This window comes from Dipodomys merriami, unplaced genomic scaffold (genome assembly GCF_024711535.1).
Source record: "Dipodomys merriami isolate MVZ:Mamm:240054 unplaced genomic scaffold, mDipMer1.0.p SCAF_4, whole genome shotgun sequence".
NCBI lineage: Eukaryota > Metazoa > Chordata > Mammalia > Rodentia > Heteromyidae > Dipodomys > Dipodomys merriami.
Genome location: NW_027205603.1, coordinates 86,066,980 through 86,090,870, shown reverse-complemented (window position 1 = coordinate 86,090,870; position 23,891 = coordinate 86,066,980). Strand labels below are relative to the sequence as shown.

At 39.9% G+C, this 23,891-nt stretch overlaps 1 protein-coding gene across 8 annotated transcripts in view; it reads left to right on the top strand.

Moving 5' to 3' along the window:
* Asap1 (ArfGAP with SH3 domain, ankyrin repeat and PH domain 1) overlaps window positions 1-23,891 on the top strand; it is a 299,332-nt gene that overhangs the window by 181,362 nt on the left and 94,079 nt on the right. For all 8 annotated transcript variants that reach the window (XM_069991415.1, XM_069991412.1, XM_069991407.1 and 5 more), the window contains 3 exons: window positions 2,991-3,136; window positions 22,512-22,586; window positions 23,096-23,145. In XM_069991415.1, coding sequence (XP_069847516.1) covers window positions 2,991-3,136; window positions 22,512-22,586; window positions 23,096-23,145 — 271 coding nt within the window. The remainder of the gene's footprint in view (window positions 1-2,990; window positions 3,137-22,511; window positions 22,587-23,095; window positions 23,146-23,891) is intronic.

Below are 23,891 nucleotides of genomic sequence, written 5' to 3'. Positions count from 1 at the left end.
GTTGAAATAAACATCCTTGTTCACTGGCCTCCAGAGGCAGAGAAGAGTGTTGGGGGAGATTGTCGATGATGAGTGTCTCCAGTGGTGCTTTATTGGTCCATACAGAGGCTTGGAGCTGGCTGCCGCAGTGTGCAAGGTCAGACATGTGCATCCTGTCTCATCAGCTGATGTGTCTTGCCTTTTGTTTTCCTGTGCTGCCTCTCTGCATGTAACCAGAGCTGCATTTTTATCTTTTTTTTTTTTTAATCTCAGCCTGAAATGCTGCCAACCACTGCAGGCCCCATGCATTTTTAATGTAGTGATGATTAGGAGGCCATTGGGGTCTCATTTCATTCGACTGCTAGAGATGTTTCTTTCCCAGCTTGTTCCTAGTCTGGGCTCCTTTCTGTTTCACAGATACTCATTGTCTCTTAGCACTTACTAAGGATGTAATAAAGTGAAATTTCTAAAACCTTGATTTTCTGAATAGCTAAGAGATTTCAGAAGGGAGGTATTTCTCAACTTTCTGAAAAAGAAATTAATTCCAAGTCAACAGATATTTACTGAGTCCTGACTTTTGTAGTGTAGCTCACTGGAAAATTCAACAGGGGTTATTTGTTGATGGGGATGCAGAAATGAACCAAGGTGACTCTTCCTCTCATGGTCTGGTGACAGGGAAAAATGAAAACATGTATAAATATATTACCTAGAAACCATTAAGTGCAGAAGATTGTAAGCAGGGATTATTTCTAACCAAGGGGGAAGACTTGATTGGGAAAGAAGTGCTGGTTTGAAGTCAGTCTTTAAAGACAGGACTTCGAACCCCTGTTGTCACTGTATGTGATTCCAGTGGCCTGCATCTTGTATATACATTTTTCTAATTTGGGGAGGGAAGAGAAATAACAAAATGCTGAAACAAGGATACAGATTGACCCATTATAACAATGAAACATACAAGACACTATGTTGCAGACAAACTTTACAAGTTGGGGGGAAGAGCTGGGAGGTGAGAGGGAAGGGATGGTAAGGGAAAAACAAAGGAGGGGGTAACAGTGCTCAATAGGAAATGTAGTCATTACCTTACTCATACAACTGTAACCCCCTGTACAGTATCTTTACAATAATATATACATATATATTATACATACGACAGGACTTCAAAAAATACTCTGTCCATTATTTGGTCCATTAAATGCTGTGCCCCATACAAGTGCATGCTTCTCTGTATACCATAGCAAAAGGAGAAGGGAAATGAAATAAAGATGGATCTCCCTTTACATGGCCAAGAAGAACAGTACTGCTTTTCTGATGTCTATAAAGATTGGGATACCCTGGGTATTTTTGATGAGTGGTAATGTTAGCAAGGAGGTTGGTGAGTGGTTGTAAGACTTCAGGTGTATTTTAAAAATGGAGGCCCCATAATTTGTCACTGGATTGCATCTGGGGCATGAGAAATAAAAACGAAATATGATTTAATGTTTTTCAGCGTTATAGCTTCAAGAATGTAACTTGATATTAACTGACCAAGGGAAGGGATTGTGGATAAAGGGTTGAGAAAGTCAATCAAGGATTTGTTGTAGACATATTAAGACTGAACGTTGTTACCAGGCAGCCAAGTGGAGATACTTAATCAGTAGTTTGAGGGTTATTTGTTTTTTTGGTTTTTTTTGGTGTTTTGTTTTGTTTTGTTTTATGGAGATGGGTGTTGATTGTTCTCAGGGCCCTGTGCTTACCAGGCAGACACACTACCACTTAAGCTTTACTTCCAGTCCTATTGATTTTGTTATTTTCTGGTAAGATCTCATACTTCTGCCTCAGACCAGCCTTGGACCGTGATCCCCCTACCTATACCTCACACATAGCCAGAGGTATAGACAGTGTGCTTGCTTGGCTTGGCCTCAAACTATGACTCTCTTTCTGCCCCTCAATAGATAGTTAATATTTAATATTAAATAATATTTAAGTCTGTATTTCAGGATTGGGCTCTGGGCTTGCAATATCCATTTTAGAGTTGCCAGCTAACAGAAAGTGTTTAAATCAGTAAGTAAGTGAGATCCAAGGGAGTAATCATGGGTAGAGAAGAATAAAGTACCAAAGACAGGCCTGAGGGGAAGGTCAGAAAGATGAAGAGCTATCAACAACAATGGAGGGTGGTGGTAGGGAGCTAGGAGGACAGCCAAGTGAAGGAGGATTTGTATGGAGTTAGCTGTTGTTATTTGTGGAACATCACTGTTGAGAACATCTTACATACTTAGTGTCAACTCAACACCACATTCCTTTACCATAGACCTTCGCCTCATCTTATAGACTGGAAAGCAAGAGCTTAGGGGAAGAGAAACAACCGTGATCCTCAGATCTCAGCCTCCTGAGTAGTTAGGATTACAGGTGTGAGCCACCGGTGCCCAGCCCAAATCTAGTATTTAAGAATATATACTCTTAAATATTTAAGAAAATCTTAAATGTTTAAAACGACATGGGGACTGGGAAGGTGGCCCAGTGGTAGAGCGCTTGCCTTCCATGCATGAGGCCCTGGGTTCGATTCCTCAGCACCACATAAGCAGAAAAAGCCAGAAGTGGCGCTCTGGCTCAAGTGGTAGAGCACTAGCCTTTAGCTGAAGAGCTGAAGGACAGTGCCCAGGCCCAGAGTTCAGGCCCCACAACTGACAAAAGAAAAAAAAAAAAAAAAGACAAGAAAAAGAGCTGAAGAGCTAAATTCTGTGAAAGGGAAACCCTTCAAAAAAGTGGAGTAAGACACCTGGATGTGTTGGCACACAAACTTAGGAACCTGAAGCAGGAGGATTACAATCTGAGGCCAGCCAGCTTGGTCTGTCATGAGGAAAGGGGAAAAAACAACAACAACAAAAAAAAAACCTTCAGTTTGCTAACCTCTGGGCATGTGTAATAAATAGTTGATGCAATTTCTCTTTTTGAGAGTTTTCAGTGATCAATGTTCAGTATAACTATTCATTGTGAAATAATAGCTTACACTCCTTCTCATCTTCTCTTTTCAGACCATGTACAAAATGAAGAAAACTATGCACAAGTTCTTGATAAATTTGGGAGTAATTTTTTAAGTCGGGACAACCCCGATCTTGGCACTGCTTTTGTCAAGTTTTCTACTCTTACAAAGGAACTGTCCACACTGCTGAAAAATCTGGTAAGCCTTCTCATATGTGATAGGAGAGAATTATAGCCTGACCGAGCCTAGGGTCTCACAGAGAACCAGCTCATTGCTTTCCTGTTAGCCCTCAATGCTGGAGGCAAAAAGAAAATAAAAATAGAAGACTGTATAGTCCATTTAGGAGGGTTATGAGTTTTACACATACATATATATGAAGTTTCTAAGCTCTATACCTATATCACAGCAGATAGCAGAGTAGTTATTGTATCTGAACTTTTTTTTAAGATAACCTTTTCCTCTTTTTCTCCCCTGTTTCCTCACTCCTCTTTCTCTCTCTGTACTACCTGTACATCCAGCTTCTTATGCGCTGGTTGTTTTTGAGGAAGAGTTCCCGCCCAGATTGAGAGCCTCCTATTTTTTTCTTCCTGTCGTAGCTGGGAATAGCCAAGTACTACCACACCTTCTTTTTATGGAGATGGAGACTTTTGAACTTTTCTAAAGCTGCCCTGGCACCATGATCCTCCCTATCCCAGCCTCCCAAATAGCTAGAATTTCAGAAGTGAGTCACTGGCACTTAGATAACTTTGATTTTTGATTAAAAGGTGGCAATTTCTGGGTTGAACATAGATAGCAACATACTTTGCAACTGTTGCATCTCACTTGTGTGAAGATAACCCACACATTGGTTCTTGCCTTACAAATAATGAAAGTCCTTCAACTCCACAAGGAGAAAAATTTTTTTTGAGATTTCAGGAACCTACAGTCTCAGAGGTTGAAGACAGGAAGAATATATAAAAGGCAGGAATCCTGGAGACTTGGACTTGAAAATGCTGATTTGGAGATGGAGGGTAGAGAATTGGGCTGGGCATTGCCATATTGTTCCATACTCTCCCCCACCTCACGCTATGCTCACACATGGAAAGGTGTATTCTGGGTAACACCACTTGGCTGATAATGTGAATTGATTGATGTTTGGGTGAAAGTATTTCTCTTAAGAACTTTTGTACTTCTTTGTGATTTGGTTTAATCAAGTATCCATCTAAGTTTCAAGCAATCAGGTGAAGGATGAAAGGAGGTCCAGTAGTACCAAAGAAAACAATTCATTATCCTACTTTTCCTCAGTCCTACTCTGGGGAGGAGGCCTTGTTACCCCTTCCTTTTCTCCATTCTTCACACCTAGCACGTTTGTCTCCTTTAAGGATCAGATTCTAAGCTCGAATGCCCTTACCCTGAGTCACATGTATCAGATGAGTCACCTTAGGTATAACCTTATCATAAATTCATTTGCCATGAATACCTTTCAGGTGTAGACATATATTTGAAAAATACAGCTGCCTTTCCAATCTTATTAATCTGAATATTTGCAGAATATTTGACCAGTCAAAATACTTTTTCTTACATTAGTAATTTATGTGTATGTATCTATCTTCTGAACAGCTTAATTACACTTTTCAAATTTATGGCCATGAATCAATGTTGTGTAGTAAACCAGCTAACCTGAAAGAAAATAATGTTGAATATAGAAATATTTTTTTCATTTCAAAAACTTAAGAAAGGATAATTTTGAACATAGAACCAATTGTTCCCGCACTTTTTGGTTTAACAGATCATGACGTGTGAATTTGAATCTCTTTTATTTAGAAAAGGTCCCATCTCATTTCCTCTTCCTTCTGAGTATGACTTGCCTTTCTGCCTGTGAGGTTGTTCAGAGGGGTGGGAGGTAGGAGAAAGGAAGTAAAAGAAGACTCAGACACTTTGGTAATAACTGACAAAAGACTCAGGAAGTTCTTCTTTTTTCTGTGCTAGGTATGTCACAAGGGTTATCTTGATCCTTTCCAGGACACTGCATGATTTGTCTTAACTCAAAAGTCAATAACCCCAGGTTTCTGCATCGGTCTACTCCACACTTTGGTGGACCATGGGTTGCTATTACTCTGTGTGCATGTGTGCACACAGTCCAGTCAAGCAAGCAGTCAGAGGTTGTATTTGTTTTAATACATTTGCAGGCAGCTGATAGATATTGAAGATCTTTGAACCAGGCAATACGGTGGGTGCTGTGTATAGTAGATTTAACACATTTATACACTGTTAGCAAGTAGACTTGAACCTAATGATCTGCCTCTGTTCTTACCCACTCAGTTTTTGAATCCCAGTTCTTATTAGCTAGCTTTAGCTTTACGTAGATCACTTTATTTCTCTAAACTTAATTTCCTTATCTGTAAAAGAACTAACAATCTTGTCTTTATTGCTCTGTTTTTGTTGTTGTTTTAGCCATACTAGGTTTTGAACTCAGGACCTTACTCTTGTAAAGCAGGCCTTCTACATCTTGAGCCACAAACTCAACCCATTTTGCTTTAGGTATTTTTGAAATAGGCTAGCTTAGATCATAACTGTATTTATGCTTTCCCTGTAGCTGGGGATAGTAAGTGCATTCCACCATACTCAGCTTTAATGGTAAGATGGGGTCACTCCAAATTTTTTTGTCCAAATTCGTCTCCAAGCACCTTAGCCTCTTAGAGCCTACCTAGCTAAACACAGAAAAATGACTTATTTCCTCAGTTGCCCCACTCCACCCCTTTTTCTTGTTGTTTTTGTTGGTCTTGGGGCTTGAACTCTGAACCTGGGAGCTGTCCCTATGCTCCTCAGCTCAAGGCAAGCACTCTACCGCTTGAGCCATATCACCACTTCTACCACCCCTTTTTCTTGAGGTCTTTAAAACAAATTTTCCTTCCTACAACTTTGAGCCTGTGAGGTAGAAAGGATTTGCACATTGCCGACCTGCCTGAGGCATCCTTTCCTATCTCAGTGCAGTAAACTTTGCTCTGTAGCTACAGAGGAACACCTCTTCCTGAGACCTATGCATAAGACGTATCTACAAGAAAAATGACATGCATGAAAAACTGGGCAGAATTTTAAGCAAGTTCTGCCCTCCAGTCACTTGTCAGTTTCTTAATTTTTATTAAGAAAATTGGGGGAATTCTTGCTGCTAGAGGATGCTGGATGCAAAGGAACCTTCTGTTGTATTTTTCAGTTTTTTTCTTTTGCTGCCAGTACTAGAGCTTAAACTCAGGGCCTGGGTACTGATCTCTTAGCTTTCTCACTCCAGGCTGGCACTTTAACATTTTAGTCCAGCTTTTTGCTGGTTAATTGGAGATAAGAGTCTCATAGACTTTCCTGCCTAGGATGGCTTTGAACCATGATTCTTAAGTTCTCAGACTCATGAGTAGCTAGGATTACTGAAGTGAGCCACAAGCACAAAGCTTACTTTTCAACATTTTGTGAGTGTTGGTTTTTTATTTTTTCAAAATAAAAATTTAAATAAGTGTAAGCCATCAAGTTCTAGTCCAGAAGGAAACATAAGGACGTGTTTAGTATAGTGGTAGGTGAAAATTTCTTTATAAAACCAATGTACAGAGCAAAAGTCAAACTCTCTTACTCTGGCATGCCAGTCCTTAGCTCACTTCCTTTGTGCTTTGCTAGGTCTTGCTAACAGGCTTCTCTTCTTCAAGACCTTGTTGTGGTCGCTGTTTTGCAAGAATGGAGATTACTGTTCACTCCTAAAAGTGAATGTCTTAATATTTATCGAAATGAGCTCTAGGAAATGGAAATAAGAGGTTCTTTTCTTTCTTGCTGTTGCTGTTTTCTTTTTCTTTTCCTTTTTTTTTTTTTTTGCCAGTCGTGGGGCCTGAACTCTGTGCCTGCGCACTGTCCCCTCACCTCTTCAGCTCAAGGCTAGCGCTCTACTACTTGAGCCACAGTGCCACTTGTGGCTTTTTCTGCTTATGTGGTGTTGAGGAATGGAACCCAGGGCCTCGTGCATGCAAGGCAAGCGCTCTACCACTGAGCCACCTTCCCAGCCCTGTTTTCTTTTCCTTTTTTCTTGTTTGTTGGTTTGTCTTAGAGAGGGCAAGGGGGCAGCACAGAAATTGTGGGACAAAGTGTAAAAGTGGTACTCACTTGACACTATATTGAAAGCTCACGATACAACTTACAGGTGGGGATAAGAAGGAAAAACTGGGTGAAAGTGAGGGAAGGGGTGACACTGTTCCAAAAGAAATGTACTCTTTACCTGACTTATTTAACTGTAACCCCTCTGTCCATCACCTTTACAATAACATTAAAAATGCATTAAAATTTTAAAAAAGAATATTCAATTAAAGTACTGCTAAAGCCATTGGAAATTTTAAAAGAAAGATTAAAACACAAAGTGAATATCTTGGAAATGCTGCCTCTTAGTGGTGAGAAGCCAGAGCGATGTGGATATGATCTATTTCACTGTTACTTTTAGTGTATCTGTGACCTGGACTTGAATTTAAGGAGACCTGGGTATAAAGAATTATTCAGCAGCTTCTTATCCATGTGACATTGGCAGCTTTCTTGGACAACTTTTGAATCTTGCTTTCTTGGTGTTAATCATCCCTTTTTGCCATATTTACTCCACGTCCATTTAGATTTTTGGGGTGTTTCTCCAGGGCCACTCTTACTCTACAGGAGAGATTCCACAGTTAGATCAGTGGCCTTGTCCTCTTGAAGTTCTCATTCTGATAGCCTTTTAGAACTGGGATGTTTGTGAAGTACCACATAATACTTGGTTGACATTAAATACTTAGTAGACAGTTAAATTTCTTAAAAAGTAATTTGATCTATTGCTCTAGTCAGCTTGCCAATCTCTACTCCTCCTTGCTCTGGTTACAGGTGTATCCAAATGAAAGCCAGCACCAAACATGCAAGCTGTCATTCTTGGCATATACAGTATTCCAAGCTTCGTGTTCTGGTGCAGTCCTTCTACTGGGGAGCCCTTTAGCACTAAATGTGTTAATAACAAAGCCTTTCTTTTACAGTAAAGCTTCCTTAATAATAAAAAATAAGATGTAGAATGCACTTGTGTTCAGCATAAGTGTTTTTATTGTTCATTTGCTTGTATGGTGTCAATATTATGTTCTTTTATTTTAACCAGTGAAAGAAAAGGCATAAAATAATTGCTTGCTGAACAGTACTGTCTGGGCCTTCTTTGTTCCCAGCATCAAGCCATCATTGCCTGTGATCTCAATAAAGAAGTTAAGAAGTCAATAGAGAGAATTATATCCATTTAATTTTCCTGAACCACAAAATGGGACAGGAAAGGAGTAAATGGATAGATTGAAATAGATTTTCAACAGGCAGAGAAAACCATTTAAATGCCATGCCGGTTAAGAGTCACAATGTAGCAGTGGTTTTAGAAAATATTTGTAAAACCTTTCTTAATATATAGAAAATAGAGGAGTTTTAGTCTAGCCAGAACTCCCGATACATCTGGTTTCCTCTGTACTCTACACCTGTGTATAGCTCTGGAGCTTGCCTGCAAGCCTAGTGTCTTCTAACAGTTGGAGGGCAGTTATTGCTTCACAGCTATTGGAACAAAGCAAAGATTTCTCCAGCTGCAGGGCATTTCCTGTTTAGTTTCTCCTGCAGAATCTTGTGGTTTGGGTTAAGAAATTTTTTTTAAGTTTCTTCTTTTCTTTCCCCTCAAATGAGAATAGCTAGAAAATGGGCATGTTGGATCTAGAATTTTGTGAAGTAGATTATATCTCACATTCTTTTGAAATACTAAAAGAATGTGGAGAGAGTGGCTGTACTCAATGGTATACTGAACTCTAATACATTTTTTTAATCCTTCTCTTGCTGCAACATTACAATCAGAAGGGTTTCAGTGTTTGGTGCATCAGAATCCTGACATGTTTCACTACCAGTTAATATTGTGGATTGTTTTATGTAGTGAGATCTCTTTATGTGGGAGAGCAAGAGGGGAAGGGTCTTGTGTTTTTTTTTTTCTGTTCTAGAAGTTACACATGCTCACTGTAAAAAATTAGAAATATTTAAAAAATTTAATAAAGATAATTGCATAATTCTAGGTTCTGTTAAGATTTGAAAATTCCTTTGAAAATAATTTATAGATTTACACAAATAGTAATTATGTACATATGTATCTGTGTGTACACTAAATTGATATTCATTCTTATCCTTTGCAGATATAAATAAAGATATATATGTATAAATATATATATCACCCATTTCATGGTCTTCTATCTAAAACTCTTGAAGTTAGACATGTTTCAGAAGTCAGTGTGTATTTTTTTAGGAGGGTAACAAGGTGTATATGTACCATGTTATCTGATATATCCCATTTTATATAATACATTCCAGTGACTTCTTTGGCCTCTGCTTATGATTAAACACGATTTTATCTCTCCTGTTTGAATGTTCATGTGAAGTCGGATGAGTCAGATACCATGGAGAATCTCACCTCAAGTCAGAGTTTACCCAACCAAATGGATTCAGGCCAGATCAGGTTTTGGTACCAGAAGAATTTTTTAAAATAAAAGAAAAAGAATGAAGAGAGAGAGAGAGAGAGAGAGAGAGAGAGAGAGAGAGAGAGAGAGTGTGTGTGTGTGTAGTGTCTAATACTGTAAGAGTTTTTGAGGTGTGGTAGTTCTCAATAACCATATACATAAAGCTTAAAAAATCATTTTAACAGACTACATAGTATATCTTAAATTTTATTCCTAACTAATGAGCCTTATTAGGTAAATGTATCCAATGTATAGAAATCCTAGGTTATCCCAGACTGAATTTAAAAGTAGTTCATCCCAAGTTTTAAAAAATTCTTATAAGATTTTTATTCATCATATTTCAAAAGGGGGGGTCCAAATGATCCATTTTTAATTAGGATTGAATCTTCAACCTATAGAGGTATTAATCCTCTAAAAAAAATTGCACGTGTGATATGAGCATGTGTCTAGTGTTCTTCTACAGGAGACACAGAACTGTATTTTTGTTATTAAAAGGAATTTAATAACCTTAATTAAAAATACTTAACAGCTATTCAATCACAGGCCTTGTCGACTGGAAGCAACTCCATGGAGTGGCATCCTTTGGGATGTGATCAAACCCAGTCTGGGACGTGAATAGCCACATGGCAAGGAGCTACCTGGAAGTTACTTTAATACAATATCAAAGATCCATTTTTTAAGTTTTTAAAAAACGCTGCTGATACAGTATACAGAGTTTTAACCTTTTTTGTTTTTCACATAAAATATGTTTTTCTTAAGTGTTCTCTGTACATCAGTGGCTTCTGATCTGGTGAATTATTGTGGAGGGCTGGGGGTCTGCAGACTTTTCCTGGGTGTGCAGAGCCAGGCCCCGCATGGTGGCACCTGCAGTGTCCATGGGAAGCAGGCCCTCTGGCCAACAAGAGACTTCCGTGGAGAAGAGGGCTAGGACTTCTGGCCAAAAGGGTCACTTCTATGGAGCTGGCCACTGGGGGTGCCCTGGGGGAGGAAAGGCTATTCTCCAGGTTACAAATAGCAAAGTCATATATGGGCCTTCTGGGCATGTGGCAAGGAGTGCCCTTCTGGAAATTTCCCCAGTATCCTGCTCTGGGACAGCAGGTTGGAGAGAGATCAGGATTAAACAGTGTCTGACAGTAAGAACCAAGAATCTCTTGTTATTATAAAACCAGCCAACAGTGGTGGGCCAGAATCCGAGCCACACCCTTATCAACTTCTCCAAGCCTCCTGTAATTGATTGAATGTGCAGAGCAGTTCTACTAATGCTGCTTATTTCATGGAGAATTGTATCCTGAAGTTGTCAGCAGACCTGAGCTTAGGGCTCATTCTTATTCCCTAAGCTACTGGCCAGAAACACAATCTGGTGACAGCCACCAATTTCCAATTGCTGTGGGCACAAGGGAAGCAAGGACCAGAGCAAGCTCACAGTGAGCGACAGGATACCTGCTTTGAGAATTGCCAGGAATGACCACCACACTTGGGTCTCTGCAAGAGTTGGACATCTGGTTGACCTCACCAGAGTTCTGTCAGTCCTTTGATCCACATCTGCCAGAGGAAGAGAGGCTGATTCTCAAGGAAAGACTTCCATGTTAAAAGAGAACTGCTATACCCCCATTTTCTACCCCCACCCCATATCCACAGACAGGATGATAGTACTATGTGACAGCAAAAAATGAGCAAGAGACAATGACTTTGAGGATCAGAGATGCATTTAGCAGCAAATTGCAGACTCCTTATTCTTCTAGACACTTACCTCAGACTGCCCTTACACTGTCTCCTAGGGATGCTGGCCCAAAGGCAGCTATCCCTGAAGGTACAGAACTGTATTTTGAAAATAGGAGACTTAGGTTTTAGAACTCTGAGTCTATGTGAAGGGAAAGAAGGAGAAGAGGGAGAAGCTATAGACACTAGTCATTTGTTAATGGAGTTTCAACAGCCATAAGAGAGGATTGAATTATAATGAGAATGGCACTGGAATGCTGTCTGGAATCCGGTATGGTGTAATCCCAACTACTCTTGAGGATAAGATAGGGAAGATAAGTGGTTTAAGGCTGGAGCAAAAAAAAAAAAAAAACTTCAATAGAAAAGGCTGGGCAAGGAGAACCATACCTATCAACATTAGGAAACATAAATAGGAGGATTGAAGTCCAGGCTGGCTCAGAGATAAACATAAGAGCCTATCTCAAACATAAAGGAAGGCTAGAGGCATAGTTGAAGGAGCATAGCTCAAGAGGTAAAGTGCCTGCCTAACCAAATGTGAGGCTCTGAATTCATACCCTCAATACCACCCAAAAGGAGGTACATAGTTCTCCCAGCTATTCAACGTCTGAGCAGTACAACACTCTATCTCAAAGGGAAAAAAAGAAAAGAAAAGAAAAAAAAAGGCATCTCACCCTCAGAGCCTTAAAACAGATAAGGAAATCATTATTTTTATGTTCAACTTTTGCTTATACAAATTTAATAATAGTGTTTATAGTGCCCTAGCTCTGTGCCAAGCACTGTTTTAAGTTAAAATGGACTAAGGTGTGCTGTGGTAATAAATTAGGTACCACTTCCCCATGGCTTATTCTACTAGTTCTAGAGGTTTGGGAGTCTGGTTCATAGATTAACAATAAGTCAGGCGCTGAGGCACATGGAGGCTTTCCTTCTCTGTTTGGTCTGGCTATGGACTCAGAGGAGACTGAGGACTTTTTGTGGCTTTCTGGATATTTTAGTTCTTGGCTCCACCTAGCTGCAATAGACCAGAAAATGGAAGAGAAAGAATCAACCATCTGGTGAGCGTTACTGTCTGCTGTCTGTACCTTGGCCATGTGTATATGTGGCACATTTACTCACAGCAGCCTATCAGGCTTTGCTGGTTTACAGAAGGAAAAAAAAAACTTAGTTACAAGTTTAGGTATAAGAGCCAATGCTCGAATCTAGAAGTCTACATTAGAGAACACTGTATTGCCTCATGTATGAGCCTCTTCTCATGGACACAGGCTTACTGGTCAACTTGTATTACATTGAACAACAAAGCAGTGGTACAAATGTTGCAAAGACAAGGTTAAAGCTACTTTGAGACTTTCTGTCTTCATTCTAGAAGCCTCCAGAGTTGTTTTTCCTAGCCCAAATCTGGAGGTGCATTGTGGAAAGCAATTCCAGATGTTTTTATTAGCTCAAAAAATTCCTGTCATTCTGCTCCACATCTGATCGTTGGACCCCCTCACACTCCTCCTTACATCCCATTTTCCATTCCAGGCCTTTTGTCCTGATTCTCCCATTCTTCCTGGCTCTGTCTTGAACTGGTTTGGATTTCTCTGCAGATGGCACCTCTGTCTCTCCTTACCTCCTCATTTCATTGCCCTCAGACGGAGCTGCTTACTCTAGCCCAGTGGTTGGGAGGCCCCTTCTCCTGATCTCATGGTAGCCAGCCCTGGCACCACAGATTAGTAAGGAGAGCATGGCTGAGTTTCAGGCTCCACTTGTACATGCTAGATGTGTGCTTTGAACTACCTGCTTGCTGCACACTGTATACAGTGGCAGTGCCTTGCAGAAGGCATTGTCTGGGAACGAGGGTATCAGAGTGGGAGGCTGAAACATAAATCCTATGCCATGTTCTTCAATGTAAGTTCTGGACTGAGAAGCAGTAATGTTTCCCATGAAATTCGCAGTCCACATTTCTGTATTCAAAGCTTAGACATCTCACACTAAGAGGGGGGGAAAAAACCCTGTTCAAATCAGTCCATAAACTTTCCTGTTGTGTAAGAAGCAGCTTTCCATTGAACCACTTTAAGAAATGCTGACTTAGATATTTGCTGAATCAGGGGATCCATTTCATTTGTTGTGCTCTTTAAATGGTATTCCATTTTACTTCTGCCCTACTAGAATTTATTTCAGTATATTATTTCTTATTTTTTTTCAGGTTGTTGTTTCTTAGACTTTGTCTCTTCTTTTTATTTTAAATTCTGTGGTTGTTTAAACATTGTAAACATTTAAAATATTCTGCCTAATTCAATCTTAAGTACTGTCTCACTATATCCTCCACCAGAAATGGACCTTTTCATTGACTTATTCCTCCCTCCAGCTGTATTAAGAAAGTAGGATGCAGGGGGTGGGGGGGGGGGAGATTCAATTGAAAGTTCAGAGAGTTGGCAATAGTTTCGCTACTTTGAAGTTAGATATGACTGAGTTCAGATCTCTGCTCCGCTGCTTCCCAGGCTAGGTAGGTCACCAGAGACAGATTTGTTCATTGTTGCTGAAGTCTTCATACAAAAGGCACCATTGCTCTGAGACTAAGTAGTTAATAATTATCTATGAAACTGTTCTCTTCAGCTTGCATAGATTTTCCTTAGTAAGTAGAAACATTAAATAGCATTAACCAGTACTTGAAACACTGTATAGAGAGTCAGGTGAGTTTTGAAGCCAGTATTTAAAAAGAAAAGCATATCTCAACACTTACCAAGTGTCCATTGCCTTCCAGGCTCAGTGATCGGGGGTGACTCTCACTTTTCTGTGATGCTTCTACACAATACTTTGAAAGTTGAAACTACCACTTAATTTTGCAGAGAAAGAGAAACCTAGGCATGGTTTAGAGCCAGAGATTTTAATTTAAGACTTTCTGCCCTATAGATCCCACAGTAAGGAAATTTTTACTTGGTTTCCTGGTAGCAGATGACATCACAGCAAATCTAAGTAAATCTAAGAAGATTCTTCTTCTGTAGCCTAGAGCCATACCTGCCACCTGGGTGAGAATCATGGTTACCATTTAGGTAGATTCTTTCAATTATTAAAATCTCAGTGAGAATCCAGGGAAATCAGTGTAATGAAATAATAGACTAACTAAGCAGAGGGGGGCCAGACAGGCTAGGCCAAGATAGCAGGTGGCTCTGTTAACTCATCAGTTGTTTGAAGGCATTGATGTTCACTAGAAATCATTGCCAGGTCTTCCTTTTGCATAGGAAGCCCATGTGCGTTTGTATGTTCTTTTATTAAAGATCTGTAATTGGGTTAAAATACTTCCTGAGTAAAGTCAGTGGTTGTAAAATGTGTGATTGAGATGTTCAGAGAAAGCAAGGAAGATGCGATTTGATGTCACTTACAGTATGGTTTTATTCTAGTTTAACATTTGCAAATTATAAGATACATGCATGGAAATGAAACTAAAGGTCTGAAAGTTGATCAGGAGTTGATTTATCATTTCAAGTACACTAGCAAAATGATTAGTGTTGAGATGATTTTTTTTCAAAGCATAGCCTAGCTGGATAGCCTTCTCCCTTTGCTTTCTCATTTGTCTTAGATTGGCAGATCTTAACTCCTCCTCCTTTCCATAGAATTATCCTCAAAGGAATCAGATGCTACACATAATGCAAAGGGAAATAGTGCTTTCATTTTCACTCACTGTAGGAGACGGTGTTAAATCTAACCTACCATTTACTTAAATTAGACAAAATATAATGGCATTATTTTAAGTTAAGGAATTCTCATCATCCCTTTCACTCCTACACCTACCCATTTTTGTCTGTAATGCTTCTGCTTACATTCAGTCCTGTCAGTTGCTGGTGCCTGCAGCAGATGATATAATCTGGTTCTCACTTTGCTGTGGGGCTTTTCCAAATCCCCTAGAGCAGTCCTTTACCTCTGTTCTTTCTTTCAGCTTATTGTGTCTCTGACTTTGAGTGGGTGATTTGTCTCTCTCTCCCCCACCCCTTCACTTTCTCCCTTCTTCTCCCTCTCTCTTACCCCCCTTTGGGAATTTTGGGTTTTCTTCTATTTTGTACAGCCCTTTAGTCTTAAGGCCGTGGTTCTCAAACTTGACCTTGATTCATTTCGTCAAGAACTTATTAAAGTTTAGGCCATTGGGTCCCATCAGTTTCTGATCAGTAATGATTTTATGGCCCTCAGTTTCCTGGTCCCAGGACCACCAGGAAGGATTATGAATGGACAGAGGTCTGGAATTCTCTTGCAATGTGCAGAAGCTATGGGTTCTTTCTTTTGAATTTGTTACCCTGTTACTTTTACTGTTCCACATGCAGCCTGATCCTTGTCTTATATTAATAACCCAAGAACAAGTTGAATAAGAAACAGGTTGGTGATATCGCCCTCTTGTGTTTCTGAGTCGTATTACTTTTTACTAACTTCTGTTGGAAACTTGGAATATACAAGGAAAAAGATGAAAATTAAAAATCTGTTGTTCACTGTTAGTAGGTTTTATGTGTGTATGTAACTGCTGTAAATGTCCTTTTTTCTTTCATGTACATGTTTTAACTTAGAACTGTTTTAGGTGTTTGGTTCATAGTGCTTATTTTTCACTTACTTATTTTGAAAATGTTGGCCTGTCCCTGACTTATTTTTTGCTCAAGGCTAGCATTCCACCACTTGAGCCCACAGTCCTCTTCCAGCTTTTGGAGGAGGGGGAGTAATATATTGGAGATAAAAGTTTCACAGATTTTCCTACCTGGGCTGGCTTCAAACCATAATCCTCAAATCTCAGCTTTCTGAATAGCTAGGATTATAGATGTGAGCCATTGGCACCTGGCTTGAAAATGTTTTTCTGTCTTCTAAAATACTGTAGTCCAAGTGCCTTTGCTCATTTGGAAGAATACAGTCCCCTGAAGCAGAGACGCCCTGTGTGAACTTACCAGAGCCAACCTTCTCACCCTATCACCACTCACAAGTTCGAATACCAATCTTGTATTTTTACTGTCATTACTCAGTTTCCCATTCTGAGTATTTCCATCGTTTCACTGTCTGAAACAGAATAATTAGAGCCTCATCTGAAATCTAGGGAATGTATCTTGTTTAGATACTGGTTCATTACTGCATGAATTCATTGTAGACCTTCTATTTGGGTCACTTAGGACAGTGGAACTGATCAGCTGTCTGCTCTGGTCAAAATAAGTTCAAGTAGTAATAGTAGCCAAGGTAGCAGCATTAACTCTTAGAAAGGCCCTCAACCTGTGAGCAAATATTCCATCTTTACCCTTACACAATTTAGTTTAAATGGAAAAATGGATGACAATAATTATATTATAATAATTGTATCTGTAGGAAGATTCTATATTATAAGTAGTTCATTGACTTTGGAGTTACATCTGGTTAATGGCTTCATCATTCTCCTTAACAACCTGTGTGTTTGAACAAGTTACTTAATAAAGCTTTCTAGGACTGTAAGAAGTAGCTGCTCTGAAGTCTTTATGTAATGAACTGAATTCACTCAATTTCTTCATTACACAAAGGATATGATTTGTAGATTGAGTGCTACCATGACCAAAATGCCTGAGAGAACAACTTAATGGAGTAATTGCTTATTTGGGCTCATGGTTTTAGAAAGTTCAGAACAGGAAAGGATAGTGGAGCACTTTACATCATGGTGGACAGGAAGCAAAGAGAAGGACTACAGGAAGGGGCCTGCACAAGGACGAGCCCTGGCTACCCATCCTCTAGCTACTTTTACATTTCACAATAATGCTATTAATGCTATTATATTATGACTCTATGAAGAGATTAATCCATTCATAGGTCAGAGCCCTCATGAATAAGGCATTTCTTAATACAGTCAAGTTGATAATGAAGATTAACTGCCACGGAGTGATGGAATAGATTACGCAGTAGCATTTGAGTAGGATGAGTGGAATGCAGTGGAGCCTCACTGGTGCTAGTGTGGCTTGGGCTGGTTGAGGAAGGTGCTGGAGACCCAGTAAGGTTAAACTGTTTGCCAGAATGATGTATGGCCACATGCCTCTGCACTTCTTTACTCCGTGTCCTGGAACTCTGGACACTAGCCTTCTTCCATTTTAAATAACTTCAGGGTAGATGACTGACTGAGACATGAAGGAGTTAACGCCGTAGACTGAACACCTAATTTATACCAGGGAATTGCCAGCTTAACTGCTGGGAGCTGGCTCATTATTTTAATTGGATTTTCCAATGTGTTGAGCAAGTCAGCAGATTTGCATTAGCTTTACTTTCACAGAAAGTATTCTGTCTGCAGAGGGAAAGGAGCGAGAGAACCAATAGCAAGTGAAGAGAGACCACGAGGAATTAGTGCATGGTGACAAAGCAAGCAAACTATGTCCTTGTTAGTTAATACAGTCTAACGTTCATGTGGGAACTAGGAATATCTTGTCTACAGAGTGAGGCTATTCTCTTCCCTGCTCTGAAACAAGAAAAGGGGGCACCGCTGCCTTGTGCCCCTCCTCCATATAGAAGACAGTACAGCCCTTTGAATGGCTAAGGGTCAGTGAGGCACAGCTCAGGCATGCCAGAGGTGGTGGTGTTCCTGGATTGCTGTTTGGAGATCTGGTCGGTTAACAAGCAAAACAGATGGGGCCCTCCTCCCTACAGAAGTTTACCTTCAAATGAGAAGAGACAGGCAGTATAGTCATAAATAACCAAAAATAATCATTTCATTGGTGAGGCAGTTATAAAATGGTAAAAAAATAAAATAAAAAAAAATTAGCCGGGCACTGGCAGCTCATACCTGTAATCTCAGCTACTCAAGAAACCAACATTTGGAAGATCACAGTTTGAAACCAGCCCAGACAAGAAAAGTCTGATGTACTCCATCTCCAAAATAATGTGCAGAAAGACAGGGTGGAGATGTGGATCAGGTGGCACCAGGCCATTAGTTCAAACACTTGAGTAACTGACAACAACAACCAGAAAAGAGTCAAGGCAGAATATATACGTGTTTATACATACAAGAAAAACTGCTTGTGAGCTCATCTCCAGCAGCTGGGATGCTAGGGCTGATTGTAGACTGTCAGTGTTGTAGCAATTGTGAGAGAGAAAGTGTTATTTTTATCAGAGCTCGTCTTAATTAGTTATTTGTTTAAGCAAGTCCCTTGTGCATATTGAAAGAATACACTTCAGCTTCCATCTGTCTGACTTCTTATTTCTGGTTGGGTTGATATATATGTTCTGGCAGAGGAAAGAAATAGCCCTTTTATAGGGGAAGAAATTAAACAGTAACTTGTTTGGGAACAAATATATTTACCATACCTAAACATCATTCGTGAAATGGTTTTCAATGCACTGCTTATTTAATACATATACCTTTTTTTTTTTTTTGCCGGTTCTGGAACTTGAACTCAGGACCTGGGCTCTGTCCTTGAGCCTTTCTGTGCTAAAAGTTAGCACTCTACCACTTCAGCCCCAGAACCACTTCCAGCTTTTTCTGAGTAGTTTATTAAAGATAAGAGTCTCATAGACTTTGCTACCCAGACTGGCTTCAAACCATGAACCTCAGATCTCAGCCTCCTGAATAGCTAAGATTACAGATGTGAGCCATGAGTGCCCAGCTAATACATGTACTTAAAAAAAAAATACACGTACTTTTAAAAACACTCTTCACTTTGCAGTCTTGGATCACATGAAAAACTTACCTTAATCCCATTTCATCATTAGAGGAAAGAAAGTGGTTTGGAAGTTTGAGTAAATGGGAATAGAATGGTGGCTTGAATTTTAGTAAAATGAGTGGGAATAAGGCAATAGTAGATTTGACAGGAATTCTAAAAATCCATTGAAGATGACCATGGGAATTTAGTCCACTGTGTCCATTGTGTGGCTTGTCTGTAACTGCCTGTAGAGGACTTTGTTACACAGCCATACAGCAGAACTTGGACAGGACTTGTAAAGGATTCCTGAAAGAACAAGAAAAGTAAAAGCACAGGAAGACTTGGAGTTCTATTGTTGTAAGGTTATGTAACTCATCTCAGTCACAGAGCAGGAATACCCCCCAAATTTTTTTCTCTTTATTTGGATTTTTTAAGATAGGAAGGTTTGTTTTTGGCTCTTGGTGAGTACTTCCTAAAGGTTTCCTTTTATTGAGATGGTTCTAATTCCTCTATGACTTCTGTGTTTCTCTAAATCATATTCCTATTGGTCTCACTCACTCACCATTCAGGACAGCCTGATTCACAGGTTTTTTAACTTCCTCTTGAGAAGTAAATTGAAAAAAAGTTTGAAAAGTTTCAGTGGTTTTCCTATGGCTTTTTCCTAACCAAGTCTGAAAATTCTAGATTTCTAATTCACAGTATTTTGCTGCCTTGTCTTACCAGCCCCTAACAAAACATGTGTAGATAACCACAGAGAAATTCCTAATTCTTAGGGTTTTCCGTCACTGCAACCACCATCATACAAGTCTTAACTACAGTGATGACTATGAAAGGTTACTGTGGGTGGCCAGCTCATGGCTTTGGAGGAACATTTCTTTCAGAACAGCCCTCATAATCAGCATAAACCACAGGTTTCATAATTCCTTTGTTGTTTTGTAATACACCTACAGATCAAGGTAGCAATAACAATATTTTGTTGGTTGGATGAGTTTTGGGTTTCAGGAGTCTTGATGAAAAACATAATTTAAGACTAAAAGTTACAAACTGTAATTGCTCTCTTTTCATGTTTCCTTTTAAATTTTGACTCGCTTTAATGAACATATTGCCTATTACCAATTTTTTTCCTTGAGAAAAGTCTTCTATCCCACCCTGATCTTTTGCCCAGTTTCCAGCTCTGTAGATCAGCAGATTACTCTGTGTTCTTTATAAATAATTTAAGCATAGACCTTTTTCCCTCATCTTTTTATATAAATCCTTGTACACCATTCATTGTTTACCCTGCTTTTATCACATAAAAACTTACCTTGTAGATAGTTCCAAAGTCAGACATGAGAAGCTTTCTTATTTTTATGACTGCTGTTTAAAGTTCTGTAGTTTTTTTTTTAGCCAACCCCTAACTCCTTTGCTGACCCTGAGCCTGACCCCAACTCCTAACCCCTAACCCTTACACTATATCCCTAACCCATATTGATAGGCACTTCACTTTCCATCAAAAGGAGCAGCCATGTAGAGCAGTCCTTCATGTGCACATATGATATATTTCATTTCTTCTACAAATCTCTAGGACTGCAACAGTGAACACACCTGGCTCTCAGCAGGCTTTCCTGCAACCTGGGAGGCCTGCAAACACATGAGGAAGCAAGCATGCAAGTGGCTGGGGAGATTAGCCAAGTGCTTTCTAGAAAAGAACCTCACCCACCATCCACACATGCTCCTAATAGCCATGGCTCAGGGTGCTTACTGGGACTGGTACCGCAGAATGAAATTGAGCACTGAGAGCAGTCCGATTCTAGCTGTCCCTCTCAGCACAGTGTATGTCTTCTCTCTCAAACTCTAAGCCAGTGTTTTTCAGCTTTTATCATCGTCATTATTTATTATCATTGTTGTTATTATTATTATTGCTACTGCTGCTGCTGCTACTATTACTCTTTCCTACAGCTACCTCCATCCAAGAGGCTTTGTGGACGTTCCTCCCCTTTGTTCTCCCTGCACAAAATTTTCATAGCTATCCCAAATCACTTTATATCCTGTAGCCTTAGAGGGCCACACATTTATAAAACCTAAGGTTTTGTTTGTTTGTTTTTTGTTTTTTTACCCTACTTTCCCCAAACCAATATCCTATCCCATAACAGAACAGACAGCCTATATCACTCTGGCTTGCTACCCAGGTTATCTCTGTGGATGGTGGCAAAGTCACAGGGACACAGTTATCTTGGCAAGATTCTCTTGTCTTTGAACAGAGAAAGAAGTGGTTGGTAGTGACCCAGTCCTCTGGTGGTATGCATAAAGAAGCCTTCTTTGTGGGTAAAATTAGTTAGGGTTGTGGACATGTGGTTGGGAAGACGAAGGAGAATGACTTAAGAGCTGCAGGAATTCTAAGATGAGAACCACAGGAAAGCACGTAAGGAGAAGTTAGGAACCAAAGAAAAGATCACTTCTCCCATTGCCTTATTCTTATTTATTATTCTATGGCATTTAAAAAAATAAACATTTATTTTGCACTTTGTAGATCTCAACCAGCACTGTCCATGAACTCATTCCACCTTCCCAACAGCCACTAGTAATAGAAAATAACCCTCACTCTACAGATGTGGTTAAAAAGTCCACACAAAACCCATGGGTCAGTGCTAGAGATGTTTTCACACCGCACTCTCCTCCATCTCTCACATATATCATAGCACGATGTGCGATTGTTGGCTATGTGCCCTGTAAAAATAGTAGGTGTTTCTCATCTCTGCCTGTGTAACTGCTAGCATAATGTGGGGCACAGAGTAGGTGTTTAGTAAGTGATGGATGGACAGGTAGACAGACTGACAGGTGAGTGTACTTAAACGTGACTGAAATCACTTCTACAATGAGTTGCCCCATAAAGGCTTTCCATCCTTCATAAACTGACTTTACCAGGATTTTGGAGGTCTTACTGAAGAATGACCATGTTTTAAACTGTTTTCAGATCGTGTATTGCTTATTGTTTTCACACTTGGCCATCCATGGCTCTCCTTGTTTCCTCTGATGCTATTCTTTCCACCCAAGCAGTATCTCCATCTTCCTTTTATAGATTCCTCTAAAGACCTAGTAGTAGCCCCAGGCCATTGCCTCAGATCAGTGAAAAACTGAAGATTGCAGTTTGAAGGATCTTGTTTTAGCCAGGCATAGTGGCTTGAGCCTGTGACCCTGATTCTTAAGAGACCAAGGCAGGAGAATTTTGAGTTTGAGGCCAGATTGAACTACATAGTGAGACTTATCTAAATATATATATACATATATGCATATACATATATATGTATATATAGTTGTAATGGAACCTGACACTGTGGTTGTACTGGGAGACAAGCAGCCAAGGTCACTGAGTATCCATTCCAGTGCAAGAGTCAGCACAAGCAGGCAATTTCAGATACTGGAGATAGTACAAACCAGTTGTATACTTCTCTCCTTCCTCTGACTGAGGCAGCTGAAGAAGATTCCCATAAAAAGCTACAGTTTTGGTACAAGTGGCAATGAGATGCTGAGATAACTGGGGGAATCAGTGTCCTGGTAGACTATGCACGGTACCCCAGGCTCTGGGTGCCACGTGGTACCTCCACCTCTGTCCCCACATCTTCTGCTGCAGAGTGGAGATAGTTGTGCTGCCTAATGCAGGGGGTATCACACGGGTTCACTGGGGTGACTCAAGCGGATCTTCTTGAATATAGCCTGTGTGGGAAATGCTCAGACAGAAGGGGCTGGTGGCATTTTTTTTTTTAATAACTGTCTCCTGTCTTTCTGCAGCTGCAGGGTCTGAGCCACAATGTGATCTTCACCCTGGATTCCTTGTTAAAAGGAGACCTCAAGGGAGTCAAAGGGGTAAGTGTTGAGAAATTTTTATATCCACTCCTATCTTGAAAGGATTGACTATCTTTTCCTCTTTTTAAGATCACAGTAGTATATGTATTTGAAAGACACTGAACATTTTTAACTGAAAAAAATGTTCTTGAAGAAAATGATCATTGAAAAAATGATACCACTTTACATCATGATATCAAGAAACAAGATTGGACAATTTCAGGAAGATTGGAGAGATTTTTGGGTGGGAACATGGGGAGGAGAGAAAGAGAGGTTAGGCCTGTGACTTGAGTAACCACCATGGACTGGGCTCTCCAAACCTCTGGATCCTGTTTCATTGGCAGAACTGGGAGCACCTACCTTTCCTGCATCTCTCAGATTTCACATGTGTAATATTTTATAATGTTCACCAAAGCATCTTAGGTAAAGTTTGAAATATCCTATAAAGGAAGGTCATTTTTGCTAAGACGTTATTTCAGAATTATTTGATTTAGCAAAAGTAAATTCAGTTTCATTTTCTCCTTTTTAAGGATCTAAAGAAGCCATTTGACAAAGCCTGGAAAGATTATGAGACAAAGTTGTAAGTGGCTTTTTATTTTGTAGGTGTTGTTGTTGTTGTTGTTGTTGTTGTTGTCACAAATTTCATTTTAAAAAATGTAACTTGGGGCTGGGTGTCAGTGGCTCATGCCTGTAATCCTAGCTACTCAAGAAGCTGAGATCTGAGGATCGCAGTTCAAAGCCAGCCTGTGCAGGTAACTCCGTGAGACTTACTTCCAATAAAAACCACTCCAACAACTGGAGTGGCGCTGTGGCTCAAGTGGTGGAGTACTCACTTGAGCTGAATTGCTCAAGGCCAGAGTTCAAGCCGCATGACTGACCAAAAAAAAAAAAAAAAGTAACTTGGGAATGAGATTTGATTGGAACATATTGTAAGCATGTGTGGAAATGTAGCAATGAATTCCCCTTCTGCATAACTAATGTAAGCTAAGAAAAGAAAGAGGACAAAAAAAATGTAACTTAAAAAAGCTTAGAGCCCTTAACTAACGTCTTCCTAACAAAAAGCCATTTAGTATGTCCTTATAAGAACAGAAAAGTTGGATTCACTGACCTAGATAAAAGTGGTTATTGCCTGGCTACCAGTGGCTCACATTATAATCCTATAGCTACTCTGATGGTGAGATCTGAGGATAACGGTTTGGAGCCAGCTCTGACAGGAAAGTCCAGGAGACTCTTATCTCCAATTAACCACCAAAAAACTGGAAATAGAGCTATGGCTCACGTAATAGAGTGCTAGCCTTGAGCAGAAAAGCTCAGGGATAGCCTCTA